The sequence below is a fragment of the Schistocerca cancellata genome, chromosome 8, assembly GCF_023864275.1.
Source record: "Schistocerca cancellata isolate TAMUIC-IGC-003103 chromosome 8, iqSchCanc2.1, whole genome shotgun sequence".
Classification (NCBI taxonomy): Eukaryota; Metazoa; Arthropoda; class Insecta; order Orthoptera; family Acrididae; genus Schistocerca; species Schistocerca cancellata.
This window is the reverse complement of record NC_064633.1, coordinates 576,031,042-576,050,133: the sequence shown is the minus strand read 5'-3', so window position 1 is coordinate 576,050,133 and position 19,092 is coordinate 576,031,042. Positions and strand designations below refer to the sequence as shown.

The 19,092-nt window shown below is 37.9% G+C and overlaps 1 protein-coding gene across 1 annotated transcript in view; it reads right to left on the bottom strand.

Annotated features, from left to right (window-relative positions):
* Positions 1–19,092, bottom strand: part of LOC126095693 (uncharacterized) — a 97,664-nt gene that overhangs the window by 68,203 nt on the left and 10,369 nt on the right. Inside the window, exon 2 of the mRNA XM_049910446.1 lies at positions 2,247–2,488. Within this exon, the coding sequence (XP_049766403.1) occupies positions 2,247–2,488 (242 nt within the window). The remainder of the gene's footprint in view (positions 1–2,246; positions 2,489–19,092) is intronic.

Here is a 19,092-nt window from a genome sequence, read left to right as displayed (position 1 = left end):
GATATTCACGTGTCCGAGAGAAAAGCTAGAATCATGTTATTTGCTGAGGATACTAGTTTAATAGTTAGTGATATGAAGTAGTCATTGCACAGTACTGTGGACAATGTCCTACAGGATATACGAAAATGGTTTAGTGCAAACAAGCTAACACTGAATGAAAAAAAAAAAAAAAAAAAAAAAAAAACCTTAGAAATCAGGACAAAATGAAAACCAATACAGACTACCATAATTACGATACACAGCAATGTAAAGATCTCCACTTACAAGCTGTAACAAGGACCCGAAGTCAGAAACATGTATGTAATCAAGGCATCAAACTTTTTAATGCACCACCAAAACATATCAAAGAATTGGAAAATGAGGATGAATTTAAAATTGTTATAAAGAATCACATACTTGACAAATGTTATTACAGTGTAAGTGAATTTCTATGCTCAACTGTATTAGAATATAAAGAACCACATGCTTGACAAATGTTATTACAGCATAAGTGAATATCTCTGTGCAACTGTATAAGAATATATGTTTAAGTTAATGTGACAAATGATATTACATCATTGAATATGTCTGTCAAGCACATAAGAAGATTAAGAACTGCATGCTTAACAAATGTCACTACAGTATAAGTGAATAGCTCTGCTCAACTGCATAAGAATATATGATATCATAAATGTCACAAATGAAATCACAACATCAAGGAATAGGTCTGTCAAGCGCATAAGAAGTTATGTTATAAAAAACACTTATCAGTTGTATATTATATTAAACAAAAGATAGATTCATATGAATTCAGCATAGAAATTTTTTTTGTAAAGATATTATGTAGTTGTTAAAATGTATCCTGACAAATCCTATATCACACATGTGATCATTGGGATGATAATAAATACATAAATTTAATGTCCTGTAACACTTCTCTGTGTCATGTCCAAAGTTACTTTTATGTCTGAAGACTTCTCTCCATTCAGAATGACATGCTGTGTTCTCTTTGCTAAACTCTTCAATCCAGTCACACAATTGGTCTGATATTTCAACGCTCATATTTTGTTCATTAGGCAGCAGTGTGGAACTTATTAAATGCGTTCCAGAAGTCGAGATAACACAACATCTACCTGCGTGCCTATATCTATTGCTTTCTGAGTGTCGTTGATGAACAGAGCAGGCTGGGTTTCACTTGCTCATTGTTTTCAGAACCCATATTGGTTCCTATCAAGGAGATTTTTGGCCTCCATAAGTGTCATAATATGCAAAGATAAAATATTCAAAAAATCTACAACTGACCAATGTTAGAGATATAGGCCTACAGTTTTGTGCATCTACTTGATGGCCCTTCTTCTAACCAGAAATAGCCTGAGCTTTTTTCCAATCATCTAGAACACTTTGTTCCTCCAAGTACCTGTGGCGCACTGTTGTTGGGACAGGGGGAATTCCTTTGCATACTCTCTACAGAATCTTATTAGTATTCCATCAGGTCCAGTGGCTTTCCATCTGATGAGCAATTTCAGTTGCTTTTCTACCCCATGGTCACTTAATTTGATATCAGCCATTCTGTCATTTGTATGATGATTGCCACTGCGGAACTATTTTGAACAGGACGTTTAGTATTTTGGGCTTTTTTTGTGTTGTCCTCCATTTCAGCACCACTATGGTCACAGAGTTTCTGGATGGGTGGCTTTGATCTGTTCACCAAAACTTCTTTGGATTTTCTGTCAAGTTTCAAATTTGTTGAACACTTCATGCACAGCTATTTTGGCAATGATTAATTTTTATTTGTCTGTGAGTCTTTGGCTACATTTAAATTTATAGTGAAATAGTATAAATTAAAATGTAAAACTGACAAAAAATGCTTTTGGAAATACAACAGGATGTGTCAACAAAAAAAGCAACCACAGAAAGTAAGTTTCTGATTTAGTTTCAACATTCAGCATTGGTATTGGTATAACAGGCTAAGTTGTTATGCTCTGCTGAGTAATATATAACACTGTGGAGAAAATTTTGTTAGTTGTATATACTTAGTGTGATCATTTTATTATAGAAAATATCTTTATGTGATCAATACTATGCATTACACTGCTTAAAATAGAAAAAAGTAAGACAGAACTCTCTGACAGTAGAAAAATTTAAGTTGTTCTTCCTATGCTGGTGCACAGTACATAAAAAATTAGATATTCCTAAGAATACAACTTTATTTCAGTGTTTCATAAGTGCAAGGAATGCTAATCCAATCTGCAGTAATATTTACTTACAAGCTGTGCAATAAAAAGAAGAGAATTGAGAGTGACTGCTCGAAGACGTGAAGGCTCCAAACCAAGTAATCGAAATACAGCTGTCACTGTGTTGCCACCACTTCCACCCCTGTTCCTGCTGCTTGGGGTCTGTGGTTGCTTCAAGGCCAACAGGCCTGAACTAACTAGCTGTGCTACATTACAGCTGGTATTAAGACCAGTTATTTCAACACCATGCTGCTGCTCTGCTTCTCGAAATGTCACTGTTGAACAAATTATCTTCCATTATACATAGTTCCAAACATGATAAAGATAACTAAAATTCTATGATAACGCAGTTCAATTTAAAATCAATAACAAGATGTAAATTCATCAAGTTTTTTAGAAAAATTGTCTCTTGCTTTTTGAGATAATGAGAGAAAATAGGCATGCAAAACTAAGGCGAAGTGATAACTGAAGCAAAGATATACCTGTTCAAATAGGAACAAATCAAGTGTTTTTATGACTAAAAGCTACAAGCAAGACAAATCATAAATAACAATAAATATATCAATTAAAAACATAAAGTTGTCCTGTTTAGGAAAAGACAGACAGACAGGAGCAGGAAGTTACCAAACATTGTTAGCCATGACAAGCAGAAGATGTTCTTTGATTGATACTCCACTACTTTCAAAATGTTAACAGAGATAAACTGATGCTGCACTGTAGAGGGTCACAAATTCAGCTAAGTAAAAAATCTGTGCAATTTGCACATTTATTTACATATATAAGCCAACTTCAGAATTTTTCTTTGCGTGAGAGACCCTTGTGTTGGATAGGTCTACTTTGAAATTCTAGATTATGATATTCTTCTGTTCATGTCATGTTCACATAATCTTTCATTAATTGTGTCACTTATCATGTACATCATAATGTATTATGCTTTTTTTAAAAAAAATTGTAAGTACTGCAAAAACTCGTACTATATGGTCAAATGTAAATTTAATTTGTGATTTTTAGAAATTATTGGCCACATTATCCTTATTTTAAAAAATCATTCTTTATTTATCTGAAAAAAGGTACATTCCTGAGAATTTTTTGACACTGCAAATGCGTATGTTCATGAATTTTTTTAAATTACAAGTGTTGTGTGTAACCTATTTCATAGTAAATCAGCAATAACTAACAATGTGTCACATTAATTTCTCTTTTAACAGGAGTGTATATTGTCAACATTTATAATTAATTAATGCTCTTACTGAATTTGTTGCTGATCACAACATAAAACATGTTTCAAAGAAACAGGAAATTTTGTACGAAGTTTTGTTGTTGTCATAATAGATATCTCATTTTGCTGTTAGTCACTTCAGTTCTAAAATACTACTGGCAATACTTGCAGCATGACAGACCCATAAATTAAAAGAGAATCAAAAAGCTTAGTTGAAAGTTATTTATTTACTGTTCTGTAAAATACCGCACCAGGCACAATGCGGATCCATGGTGTATGCTGTTCTCAGCTATTGGATGAGACAGTTGATGTTAAGCAGCTGGTGCCCTGAGTACTGTCAGGCAATTGGAAGCTGCTGCAAATGGGCATGTTGGGAGGATTACCAAGAGTCATTTACCAGAAATACCAAAGGTATTTCTCCTGTGGATACCGTCCCTTCTGCAGGAAATTTAGGATCTATCACTACTTGTTGAGACGTAACAGTCCATTAAAACTGATTTAAAAATATTTTTTGACCATAAACAGAAAATTTCTGACGTAAATACTCTAGGGGTGTAGGTAAACATGTACTTGTGGAATAGATAGAACTAGGGCAGTTACTACATCGTAATTGTATTGAAGGGTGTAGGTCCTGTAATTGGTAGGGATATTGCCCTAAACATGAATATTCTGTAATTAATAAAAATTACTTACGTATTGTTAACGAACAGTACTTAAGAGTGTGTACACTTTTAAATTAATAAATGTGCTAAGATTCACTCATATGTTTAATATATAAGAGTCAATGTAATTTATGAAATACTGTACTAAAAACTAATTTTGTTTGTTATTTATTTAAAAAAGCATGTACAACAATACAGTAGATTGTTAACGATTATATAAGTAGTGGGAGACATGTTGGCATGGGGGCAGTACTTTGTGTGACATTGGACAGAACATGTAGCTTGTTAAGCAACATTCATTTCATTATTGTAAGTATGTTAAAATTTATTTGAATTTTTGTAAAGGAAGGTTGGATTTTTCGAAATTACAATTATCAATATTCTGAAACTTAATACTTGATTAAATATTCATTGGACTTTTCAGTCTATTTTACAGTTATTGTTTAAGAATTCAGGACCATGGCAGTGACAGATACGGATGAGTAAAAAACCCCGAAATTATTTATAACTGCTAGCTAGTAACGTTTCACTGTCCACTTGACTGAGTGCCATGACAATGGTAGGTCTGGGTGTCCTGTACTGTGAGACAGGTACAAAGGAGAACTTAGGTTGTTACACCCAGTCTGAGATGCTGTCATCTGCTGAAACCAAAATAAAGCAGTGATTCACTTCACCTGTTAGGGATTGTGAAGGTGAGGCAAATACAAAAGGGTAGGGTCTATTAATCATTGGCAGTTCCGACATATGGCAAATAATGGTACCACTTAGGGAAATGGCAGCAAGGAATGGGAAGGATCATCTTGTGCACTCTGTGTATATGCCTGGAGGCCTCATTCAGCATGTTGAAGATTCTGTTCCAGCAGTCACTGATAAAATAGGCTGTAAACAACTCCAGATTGTGGCACACTATGGGATAAATTATGCCTGTAATCTCAGCTCCAAGGTGGATAATTTCAGCAGCTGGTAGGTAAGGTTGAGGAAATCGACCTTGCTCATAGAGTTTCAATGAAGCTCACAGTCTGCAACATTGTCCCTGTAACAGCTCATGGCCCTGCTTCTGAGTCAAGTGGGAGGCTTAACCCAGACACTGTGAAGGTTCTATGACAAACTAGGCTGTGAATTCCTAGACTTGCACCATAGGGTTGAGAACTGTGGGGCTTCTCTAAATGGTTCAGGTGTGCACAACGTATCAGTGGCTACTACACAGGTAGCAAACAAACTAGCTGCAGAAAACCTGGAAGTATCAGTGTAAGATCCAAAGAAATGCCCCCTACAGGAAAGTATATTAAAATCCTAGTCCTTAACTGCCAATGGAATTGCAACAAAATGCCAACATCTGATGTGCTCCTAAAATGCAGTGAAGCTCACATAGTGCTAGGTACTGAAAGCTGTTTAAAACATGAAGTTACAGCAGTGAGATTTTTGGGAAAATTTCAGCATATCCTGAAAGAACAGGCAAATGGGAAATGGAGGTGGTTTATTCAGCACAGCAGACAAGAATCTCAAATCTACCAAGATAAAAATTAAAGCTGCATGAGAATTACAACTTGGGTTGTCAGGTGTTCTGCTGGATATCAGCATCGTTCTTGCATGATATTTTGGTAACGTAACTCGTAACCTTCATCAGGTACGACCTGAGACTGCACCTGATGAAGGTTACAAGCTACGTTACCGAAATATTGTGCAAGAATGATGCTGATATCTGGCAGAACACCCGACAACCCAAGATGTCATTAGATCACTGGGAAAGCCTGAAGAGTTGCATGAGAGTTGTTTGGGCAAGACTATATCAGGGATGGGCATGAAATTATATTTGGATCCTATTACTGACCACCAGACCCTCCTCCTGATGCAACCAAAAACTTTAGAGGCAACCTCAGTTCACATATGTTCCCAAATCATACTGTAGTCATTGAAGGAGACTTTAACCATCTAACAATCATCTGGGATAATTACAGTTTTGTTAGTGGTGTGTATGACATCTTCTGAAACATTACTAAATGCCTTTTCCAAAAACTTCCCAGAACAAATTATTAAAACCCCACTTGTGATGGAAAAATAGTAGACCTAATGGCAACAAACAGACCGACCTCTTTCAGGACGTCCACACTGAAACTGGTATCAGTGATCATGTGGCTGTTGTAGCAAAAATGATTACCAAAGTACAAAGGGCAACTAAAACAAGTAGAAAGATATGTACATTCAGTAAACTAAATAAAGAAGCACTAGTGTCATACATCAATGAGCAACTTGAAACTTTTAGCTCAGGAGCATGCCGAGGAACTATGACACAAGCTTAAAAGAATAGATGACTATGCACTGGGTATATGTAAACCAAGTAGAATATTTCATGGTAGGAGTGATCCTCCAGGGTATTCAGTCACTGTAAAGCAACATCTAAAGAAACAGATACTACTGCAGAGTAGTTGTAAAACAAAGCATAGGCTAGATTAAATGTCTTTGGCTGTCACAAGAGCAATGCATGAAGCCTTCAATAACTACCATAACACAATATTGTCAAAAGATATTTCACAAAACCCAAAGAAATGCTAGTCATAAGTAAAGGCTGTTAATGGCATTGAAGTTAGAGTCCAGTCACTCACAAGTGATGCAACTGAAATTGAGAGTAGCATAGCAACATCAGAAATGCTTAACTCTATTTTCAGATGTCCCTTTACTACAGAAAGCCAAGTTCTCGTATCACTAAGAAATGAGTGACATAGATACTAGTGTCAGTGATATTGAGAAAAAGCTGAAATCATTAAAATAGAAGAAAGTTCCAGGGTCAGATGGAATCCCTATCAGATTCCATACTGAATTTGTTGCTGAGTAAGCCCATCTCTTTAGCATAATCTACCATAGATCCCTCAAACAAAAACCTTTGCCCATTAGTTGGAAGAAAGCATAGGCCACATCCGCTTACAAGAAAGGTAACAGCAGTAACTCACGAAACTACTGTCCAATATCCTTGACATCCATTTGTTGTATGTATGACATCCTCCATGTCAACCAGCATGGATTCTGAAAACAGAGACCATGTGAAATCCAACTCACACTTTTCTCGCATGACATACTGAAAGCTATGGATCAAGGCAGTCATGTAGATGCAGTATTTCTCAATTTCCAAAAAGTATTTGACTCAGTACCACATCAATGCTTACTGTCGAATGTATGGCTGTAAGGGCTATCAACTGAACTTTGTGACTGACTGAGAATTTTTTGGTAGGAAGCATATCATAAGTTATCTTGTATGGAGAGTCATTTAAAAACATGAAATAACTTCTTGTGTGCCCCAGGAAAGTGTGTTGGGGCCATTGCCATTCATGTTATATATTAACGACCTTGTGGTCAATATTAATAGCAAATTCAGACTTTTTGCAGATGATGCAATTATGTATAATGAAGTACTGTCTGAAAGAAGCTGCAGAAATATTCAGTCAGATCTTGGTAAGTTTCAAACTGGTGAAAGCTTGGCAACTTGTTTTAAGTGTTAGAAACATAAAAAACAAACAAACAAAAAACCTAGTATAATATGACTGTGGTATCAATTAGTCACAGGTGGAATGGGTCAACTCATACAAATAACTGGGTGTAACAGTTTGTTGGGATATGGAATCTAATGATCACACAGGGTTCAATGGCAGAGTGCTAGGGAAATATGATCAGTCCTCAAAGGAGACTGCATACAAAACACTTGTGCAACCTGTCCTAGAAAGTTACTCAGAAGTGTAAGACCCTTGCCAGATAATAATAACAGGAGATATTGAACATATTCAAAGAAGGGAAGCATGATTGGTCACAGGTTTTTTCAACTTTTGAGAGAATGACACAAAGATGCTGAAAGAACTGGACTGGCTGACACTTGAAGACAAACACAGACTATCCCTGAAAACCGACTTAGAAAATTTCTAGAACCAACTGCATGTGATGAATCTACGATTATATTGCAATCCTCTTAAGTATTGCTCCCATAGGGATTGCAAAGAAAAGATTGGACTAATTATAGCATGCACACAGACATTTAATCACTCATTCATCCCATGCTCCACAGGTGAATGGAACTGGAGAATGCCTTAATAACTGGTATAATAGGACGTACCCTCTGCCATGCACTTTGCAGTGGTTTGGAGAGTACAGATGTAGATTCAGATGTAAAATCAATTTAGAGTAGTGGTGCATAGGAATGTAATACAGAAGTATGGCACAATCTGTGATTAATAAACTCTCTGTGCACTGATGCAGCAAAATAAATGTACTTGGGTTTCTCAGTTGATTCCATATTTGGTAACAACTGCATTAAAATCATTTATGATAACTATGTGATAGGTTTCACATGGTGACTTTACTGCTACCAGAACCTATCCAATAGCACCGAGGCAGTAACCAATGGTTAGAGTTCGTGACACTTCTGGTCCTGTCTGGGGCTTTAAAATAAAATAAAGTTTACTTTATTAATGTTTATGACCAAACACTGTCAATGGAAAACATTGCATGGATAATTATTTAATGTTTATGATTCATGTGCACCAAATATTGTTCCTCAAAAACATATTCCTAAATAATTATGATGTTGGGCTAATTTTAAATCATTGTATTCAACACACACAAGAATTAAAGTTCAGTTAATTGTTTATTATCCTCAGACATGTGAAGAGTGTGGTGAATCACAAGACTAGTTGGGCTTAAATAACTCACTAAAGTTAAATTTTACAAAGTCCCATTGAAAACTAATTATTCTCCAGCAACAACTGTTAGGCTGTTGAGTCCAGCATCATGCCCAGCAATAAGTCCTTTCAAAAGTTGCATAAAAGTTTTGTAAGCAATCTTCTTTGTGGACTGATTGCATTTTTCCCAGTATCCTGCCAATGAATTGAAGTCTTCCATACGATTTACCTACGACTGAGCTATGTTATCATTCCATTTTGTATCCCTACAAATTGTTATCACCAATTATTTGTATGCAATAACTGGTATCAACTGTGACTAGTATTGCAGTCATAGGTTACTACATTTTTTCGTTTTGTAAAATGCACAGTTTTAAAAGCAAGTTACCAATCCTTCCACCACTTTGAAATCTTATCAAAATCTGACTGCATATTTGTGCAGCATTTTCATACTGATTTCATTGTAGATAATTGTATCATCTGCAAAAAGTCTGAGGTTACTATTAATATTGTGTGCAAGGTCACTAATATACTATATGAACATTAAGAGACACATTTCTTCTAATACCTAAGGGTGAGCTGCAGGTATGAATTTCTGGACTGGATGGAGAGTCAACACCTGACCCATTTATGGGGGCCCTACAGTTATCAAAGCTATGGTGAAAATCTACACAGCTAAGTTTGCCACAGTATCTCAGAAGTCTCTGATTCAACCCATCCAGTCCACTCAGAACCAGAGACTGTGATCGCCTTAAGGGAAAATACTGTGAATTGTGAAATTCATTGAAATTCCTGAGCAAGGCTGGTCTGCTGAATATTATCTGCTAGTCACTAGAATGATGCAAATGTGACCTCATATCCTAGACAATGGGTATCATTTTTTCCAATATGCTCCACAATCTGCAGTTGGTTGTACGCTGTTCACTTGATGGCTACTGGAACATCCTCTTCATCATGCTGAATGAGTCTTCCTGGCATATACACTGAGTGCACAAGATGATCCTACCCATCCCTTGCTGCCATTCTCATAAGGGATACCATTATTCACCGTACATTTGACCTGCCAATGATTGGAAGGCAGCACGTCATATTTGTTGATTGGGAGGGATGGGATGGGGATGGAGGGGTGGGAGGAGGGAAGGGGTGAGGGGGAGCAAGGGGGGCATATGAGTGCAATACCCAGAGTTCTCCTTGGCCCTGGCTCCACTGTACAAGTGTGGTAAATCTACTACTCACATACCACTCACAGACAAGTGAATGATTGGTGATAAATATCACAATTTTAAACATGGCTGGCACAGCATCTGTAAATAAATTTTCAGTGTATAATGCATAAGTTTACTGTAAAATCTGTGAGCAGGTTTTGGTACCAGTAAGAGTATCTTCTTCAGAAGGGAACTCACCTATAATCACAAATTAAACAACTAAAATACTTACACTTTACAACACTGAAATGAAGTACATGCCGTAAAACTGGTACTTACATAAATTTCATGGTGTTAAAATTGTAAACATGCATGTTGAGCTAATGAGCTCCAGTCAAGCAGTAGAAAATATCCAATAAAGTCCTCCACAGAAAATAAAGTCCTCCACAGAAACAGTAAAAATTGTTACACTGGTACAGCCTGTTAGAAGAGCAGACATGGGACTGAGTGAGTGGCAACTACCTGCACTGCCAAGTAAACATGGCGTAGAGTGCACCACTTACTGGGTGCTAGTAGCATGACAAATACTTAACTATATGAAATCCACAACTGACACAGTAATACATCAGTATGATATGTATCTAGATGATTAAACAAAGTAAATTGTGAAATTGTCTGTAGTATAAGAGAAAGAATGTATCCAAGATAAAAAAGGAATAAAATATTTTTTTGTAAAAATGACGATGACTACATGTTGCACAAAATGAAAATGTACTATGGCAGGATTTTATCAAGCAGTTACAGTAAGCAAAAAAGAGGGGAGGGGATAATATGCATTACATAATATCTGCAAACAGTATGTGTATACAGTGCCATACGGTGTGCTATCAGTAAGGAAGTACAGAGCCCATAAAGGAAAGGGAGAAACAATGTTTCTGAAATAGAAGTGAATGGAAGCATGAACCAAAGTATTATATATTTGTGAGCAATGATTTAAAGGCATTAAAGAAGCTCGTATCTCATACAGCTGAGTGTTTATCATGCTGCTAGCTCCCAGCAAGTGGCACACTCTATATCACATTTACCTGGCATTATAACTAGTTGTCACACACTCAGTCCAATGTCTGCTCTTTTATCATACTGTAAAAATTTTTACTGTTTCCATGGAAGACTTTATTCCATATTTTCTATTGTTTGACAGAAGCTCCTTAGCTCATCATGTATGTTTACAATTTTAAAGTCATGTAATTTTATCCTATGTACTTCATTTCAGTGCTGTAAAGTATTAAGTATTTTAGAAGTTTATTTTATGGCGTGTTTAAAACATTATAGGTGACTTTCCCTCTGAAGAAGGCACACTTAGTGGTATTGAAATCTGGTCAAGAGTTGTACACTAAACTTATGCAACTGGTTGGCTGTAAAGTTTATATATTGAAAGAAAAATAAATAAATAAATAAAAAGTGATAGATATCTACTTTCTCTAGAGGAAAGAGTATTCAAAGGAGAGGACAGTACCTGTGGTACCTTTGGTATCTCCAGTATGTATTATCGATCTCCCTCTCACCACATCCATTGACAACAGCTTTCAATCGTTAGACAGCATTCAGGGCAATTGCTAGCAGCATATGAACAGCAACAACTCATCTCTTGTTAGAGAATAGCATTCACAGTGGGTCCAAATTGTGACTGCTGCAATGTTTTACAGAACAGCAGAAAAAAACTTGAAACTAAGTCTAATTCTGAGTTTGGGAAAAGATGTCAAAATGTAAATCTCAATCTGGTGTGGGGTGACAAAGCCTTAGACAGAGTGACATTCACAAAATTGCTGGGGATTCATGTGGATGAAAACTTAAATTTTAATGACCACATAATAAAACTTGCACAGAAACATAATTCAGCCTGTTTTGCCCTCAGAATTATTGCAAATGTTTGTACCTTAGAGGGTGCCAGAATGGCATATTTTGGCTATTTTCAATCTCTTGCCACATGTTGTTGTTGTTGTGGTCTTCAGTCCTGAGACTGGTTTGATACAGCTCTCCATGCTACCCTATCATGTGCAAGTTTCTTCATCTCCCAGTACCTACTGCAACCTACATCCTTCTGAATCTGCTTAGTGTATTCATCTCTTGGTCTCCCTCTATGATTTTTACCCCCCTCGCTGCCCTCCAATGCTAAATTCGTGATCCCTTGATGCCTCAGAACATGTCCTACCAACCGGTCCCTTCTTCTCGTCAAGTTGTGCCACAAACTTCTCTTCTCCCCAATTCTATTCAATATCTCCTCATTAGTTATGTGATCTACCCACCTAATCTTCAGCATTCTTTTGTAGCACCACATTTCGAAAGATTCTATTCTCTTCTTGTCCAAACTATTTATTGCCCACGTTTCACTTCCATACATGGCTACACTCCATACAAATACTTTCAGAAACGACTTCCTGACATTTAAATCTATACTCGATGTTAACAAATTTCTCTTCTTCAGAAACGCTTTCCTTGCTATTGCCAGTCTACATTTTATATCCTCTCTACTTCGACCATCATCAGTTATTTTGCTCCCCAAATATCAAAACTCTACTACTTTAAGTGTCTCATTTCCTAATCTAATTCCCTCAGCATCACCCGACTTAATTCGACTACATTCCATTATCCTTGTTTTGCTTTTGTTGATGTTCATCTTATATCCTCCTTTCAAGACACTATCCATTCCGTTCAACTGCTCTTCCAAGTCCTTTGCTGTCTCTGACAGAATTACAATGTCATCGGCAAATCTCAAAGTTTTTATTTCTTCTCCATGGATTTTAATACCTACTCTGAATTTTTCTTTTGTTTCCTTCACTGCTTGCTCAATATACCGATTGAAAAACATCGGGGAGAGACTACAACCCTGTCTTACTCCCTTCCCAACCACTGCTTCCCTTTCATGTCCCTCGACTCTTATAACTGCCATCTGGTTTCTGTACAAATTGTAAATAGCCTTTTGCTCTCTGTATTTTACCCCTGTCACCTTCAGAATTTGAAAGAGAGTACTCCAGTCAACATTGTCAAAAGCTTTCTCTAAGTCCACAAATGCTAGAAACGTAGGTTTGCCCTTCCTTAATCTAGCTTCTAAGATAAGTCTTAGGGCCAGTATTGCCTCACGTGTTCCAACATTTCTACGGAATCCAAACTGATCATACCCGAGGTCGGCTTCTACTAGTTTTTCCATTCACCTGTAAAGAATTCGCATTAGTACCTTGCAGCTGTGACTTATTAAACTGATAGTTCGGTAATTTTCACATCTGTCAACACCAGCTTTCTTTTGGATTGGAATTATTATATTCTTCTTGAAGTCTGATGGTATTTCAACTGTCTGATACATCTTGCTCACCAGATGCTAGAGTTTTGTCAGAACTGGCTCTCCCAAGGCCATCAGTAGTTCTAATGGAATGTTGTCTACTCCCGGGACCTGGTTTCGACTCAGGTCTTTCAGTGCTCTGTCAAACTCTTCACGCAGTATCGTATCTTCCATTTCATCTTCATCTACATACTCTTCCATTTCCATAATATTGTCCTCAAGTACATCGCCCTTCTATAGACCCTCTATATACTCCTTCCACTTTTCTGCTTTCCCTTCTTTGCTTAGAATTGGGTTTCCATCTGAGCTCTTGATGTTCATGCAAGTGGTTCTCTTTTCTCCAAAGGTCTCTTTAATTTTCCTGTAGGCAGTATCTATCTTACCCCTAGTGATACTCGCTTCTACATCCTTACATTTGCCCACTAACCATCCCTGCTTAGCAATTTTGCACTTCCTTTCGATCTCATATTTGAGACATTTGTATTCCTTTTTGCCTGCTTCATTTACTGCATTTTTATATTTTCTCCTTTCGTCAAATAAATTCAATATTTCTTCTGTCACCCAAAGATTTCTGCTAGCCCTCGTCTTTTTACCTACTTGATCCTCTGCTGCCTTCACTACTTCATCCCTCAGAGCTACCCATTCTTCTTCTACTGTATTTCTTTCCCCCATTCCTGTCAATTGTTCTCTTACGCTCTCCCTGAAACTCTGTACAACCTCTGGTTCTTTCAGTTTATACAGGTCCCATCTCCTTAAATTCCCACCTTCTTGCAGTTTCTTCAGTTTTAATCTACAGATCATAACCAATAGATTGTGGTCAGAGTCCACATCTGCTCCTGGAAATGTTTTACAGTTTAAAACCTGTTTCCTAAATCTCTGTCTTACCATTATATAATCTATCTTATACCTTTTAGTATCTCCATGATTCTTCCATGTATACAACTTCTTTTTATGATTCTTGAACCAAGTGTTAGCTATGATTAAGTTATGCTCTGTGCAAAACCCTACCAGGTGGCTTCCTCTTTCATTTCTTAGCCCCAATCCATATTCACCTACTGTGTTTCCTTCTCTCCCTTTTCCTACTACCGAATTCCAGTCACCCATGACTATTAAATTTTCGTCACCCTTCACTATCTGAATAGTTTCTTTTATTTCATCATACATTTGTTCACCCCCCCATGAACCATGGACCTTGCCGTTGGTGGGGAGGCTTGCGTGCCTCAGCGATACAGATAGCCGTACCGTAGGTGCAACCACAACGGAGGGGTATCTGTTGAGAGGCCAGACAAACGTGTGGTTCCTGAAGAGGGGCAGCAGCCTTTTCAGTAGTTGCAAGGGCAACAGTCTGGATGATTGACTGATCTGGCCTTGTAATAATAACCAAAACGGCCTTGCTGTGCTGGTACTGTGAACGGCTGAAAGCAAGGGGAAACTACGGCCGTAATTTTTCCCGAGGGCATGCAGCTTTACTGTATGATTAAACGATGATGGCGTCCTCTTGGGTAAAATATTCCGGAGGTAAAATAGTCCCCCATTCGGATCTCCGGGCGGGGACTACTCAAGAGGATGTTGTTATCAGGAGAAAGAAAACTGGCGTTCTACGGATCGGAGAGTGGAATGTCAGATCCCTTAATCGGGCAGGTAGGTTAGAAAATTTAAAAAGGGAAATGGATAGGTTAAAGTTAGATATAGTGGGAATTAGTGAAGTTCGGTGGCAGGAGGAACAAGACTTCTGGTCAGGTGACTACAGGGTTATAAACACAAAGTCAAATAGGGGTAATGCAGGAGTAGGTTTAATAATGAATAGGAAAATAATAATGCGGGTAAGCTACTACAAACAGCATAGTGAACGCATTATTGTGGCCAAGATAGATACGAAGCTCACACCTGCTACAGTAGTACAAGTTTATATGCCAACTAGCTCTGCAGATGATGGAGAAATTGATGAAATGTATCATGAGATAAAAGAAATTATTCAGATAGTGAAGGGAGACGAAAATTTAATAGTCATGGGTGACTGGAATTCGAGTGTAGGAAAAGGGAGAGAAGGAAATGTAGTAGGTGAATATGGATTGGGGCTACGAAATGAAAGAGGAAGCCACCTGGTAGAATTTTGCACAGAGCACAACTTAATCATAGCTAACACTTGGTTTAAGAATCATGATAGAAGGTTGTATACATGGAAGAACCCTGGAGATACTAAAAGGTATCAGATAGATTATATAATGGTAAGACAGAGATTTAGGAACCAGGTTTTAAATTGTAAGACATTTCCAGGGGCAGATGTGGACTCTGACCACAATCTATTGGTTATGACCTGTAGATTAAACTGAAGAAACTGAAAAAAGGTGGGAATTTAAGGAGGTGGGACCTGGATAAACTGAAAGAACCAGAGGTTTTACAGAGTTTCAGGGAGAGCATAAGGGAACAATTGACAGGAATGGGGGAAATAAATACAGTAGAAGAGGAATGGGTAGTCTTGAGGGATGAAGTAGTGAAGGCAGCAGAGGATCAAGTAGGTAAAAAGACGAGGGCTAGTAGAAATCTTTGGGTAACAGAAGAAATATTGAATTTAATTGATGAAAGGAGAAAATAGAAAAATGCAGTAAATGAAACAGGCAAAAAGGAACACAAACGTCTCAAAAATGAAATCGACAGGAAGTGCAAAATGGCTAAGCAGGCATGGCTAGAGGACAAATGCAAGGATGTAGAGGCTTATCTCACTAGGGGTAAGATAGATACTGCCTACAGGAAAATTAAAGAGACCTTTGGAGATAAGAGAACCACTTGTATGAACATCAAGAGCTCAGATGGAAACCCAGTTCTAAGCAAAGAAGGGAAAGCAGAAAGGTGGAAGGAGTATATAGAGGGTCTATACAAGGGCGATGTACTTGAGGACAATATTATGGAAATGGATGAGGATGTAGATGAAGATGAAATGGGAGATATGATACTGCGTGAAGAGTTTGACAGAGCACTGAAAGACCTGAGTCGAAACAAGGCCCCCGGAGTAGACAACATTCCATTGGAACTTCTGACGGCCTTGGGAGAGCCAGTCCTGACAAAACTCTACCATCTGGTGAGCAAGATGTATGAGACAGGTGAAATACCCTCAGACTTCAAGAAGAATATAATAATTCCAATCCCAAAGAAAGCAGGTGTTGACAGATGTGAAACTTACCGAACAATCAGTTTAATAAGCCACAGCTGCAAAATACTAACACGAATTCTTTACAGACGAATGGAAAAACTAGTAGAAGCCGACCTCGGGGAAGATCAGTTTGTATGTGAGGCAATACTGACCTTACGACTTATCTTAGAAGAAAGATTAAGGAAAGGCAAACCTACGTTTCTAGCATTTGTAGACTTAGAGAAAGCTTTTGACAATGTTGACTGGAATACTCTCTTTCAAATTCTAAAGGTGGCAGGGGTAAAATACAGGGAGCAAAAGGCTTTTTACAATTTGTACAGAAACCAGATGGCAGTTATAAGAGTCGAGGGACATGAAAGGGAAGCAGCGGTGGGGAAGGGAGTAAGACAGGGTTGTAGCCTCTCCCCGATGTTATTCAATCTGTATATTGAGCAAGCAGTAAAGGAAACAAAAGAAAAATTCGGAGTAGGTATTAAAATCCATGGAGAAGAAATAAAAACTTTGAGGTTCGCCGATGACATTGTAATTCTGTCAGAGACAGCAAAGGACTTAGAAGAGCAGTTGAACGGAATGGATGGTATCTTGAAGGGAGGATATAAGATGAACATCAACAGAAGCAAAACGAGGATAATGGAATGTAGTCTAATTAAGTCGGGTGATGTTGAGGGTATTAGATTAGGAAATGAGACACTTAAAGTAGTAAAGGAGTTTTGCTATTTGGGGAGCAAAATAACTGATGATGGTCGAAGTAGAGAGGATATAAAATGTAGACTGGCAATGGCAAGGAAAGCGTTTCTGAAGAAGAAAAATTTGTTAACATCGATAGTTTGGACACGAAGAGAATAGAAGCTTTTGAAATGTGGTGCTACAGAAGACTGCTGAAGATTAGATGGGTAGATCACATAACTAATGAGGAAGTATTGAATAGGATTGGGGAGAAGAGAAGTTTGTGGCACAACTTGACCAGAAGAAGGGATCGGTTGGTAGGACATGTTCTGAGGCATCAAGGGATCACCAATTTAGTATTGGAGTGCAGCGTGGAGGGTAAAAATCGTAGGGGGAGACCACGAGATGAATACACTAAGCAGATTCTGAAGGATGTAGGTTGCAGTAGGTACTGGGAGATGAAGAAGCTTGCACAGGATAGAGTAGCATGGAGAGCTGCATCAAACCAGTCTCAGGACTGAAGACCACAACAACAACAACATTTGTTCAATTTCTTCGTCATCTACAGAGCTAGTTGGCATATAAACTTGTACTACTGTAGTAGGCGTGGGCTTTGTATCTATCTTTGCCACAATAATGCGTTCACTATGCTGTTTGTAGTAGCTTACCTGCATTCCTATTTTCCTATTCATTATTAAACCTACTCCTGCATTACCCCTATTTGATTTTGTGTTTATAACCCTGTAGTCACCTGACCAGAAGTCTTGTTCCTCCTGCCACCGAACTTCACTAATTCCCACTATATCTAACTTTAACCTATCCATTTCCCTTTTTAAATTTCCTAACCTACCTGCCCGATTAAGGGATCTGACATTCCACGCTCCGATCCGTAGAACGCCAGTTTTCTTTCTCCTGATAATGACATCCTCTTGAGTAGTCCCCGCCCGGAGATCCGAATGGGGGGCTATTTTACCTCCGGAATATTTTACCCAAGAGGACGCCATCATCATTTAACCATACAGTAAAGCTGCATGCCCTCAGGAAAAATTATGGCCGTAGATTCCCCTTGCTTTCAGCCGTTCGCAGTACCAGCACAGCAAGGCCATTTTGGTTAGTGTTACAAGGCCAGATCAGTCAATCATCCAGACTGTTGCCCTTGCGACTACTGAAAAGGCTGCTGCCCCTCTTCAGGAACCACACGTTTGTCTGGTCTCTCAACAGATACCCCTCCGTTGTGGTTGCACCTACAGTACGGCTATCTGTATTGCTGAGGCACGCAAGCCTCCCCACCAACGGCAAGGTCCATGCTTCATGGTTCATGGTTCATTGCCACATACGGAATAATATTTTGGGGTTCCACAACAGGGCGCCTAAAACAAATTTTTTTGTTGCAGAAGATGGCCATCTGAATAATAACTCACAGTCATCCACAGACACACTGCAAACCCATATTCAAAAAGCTTAGAATACTTACTATACCATCATTATACATATACAAATGTGTATTGTATGTCAGGACCCACATTGCAGATTTTCAGACAAATGCCGACTTCCATAACTACAATACCCGTAATAGCGCAGCACTCCATACTCAGCGAACAAAAAGAACGAATACACAAAGGCATGTGAGCCATATCGGTGCAAAACTGTACAACGCACTGCCAGTCAACATCAGGCAGTTAGAAGATGATAACAAATTTAAAACAGAATTTAAAAAATTTCTAGTAGAACAATGTTTTTATTCTGTAAATGACTATGTAGGTCAATAATTTTTTTCTGATGATATTTATAAAGGCAAAGTGGAAAATACTCTATCTGTACCTAATCATTCATTACATTTACATACTTAAAGGACAGCTGTTGTGTGATGTAAATATATACTTAAGCAGTGTTGTGTATATAAGGACTTGCTGTTTAGGGAGGACAAAACTAAAGCCTTACGAAAAACAGACTATGCATTTAAAATAACAAGCAGGGATGTATATAGGCTATATTAATTTTATTGTATTATTATTAACTTCATTGTATTATTTTG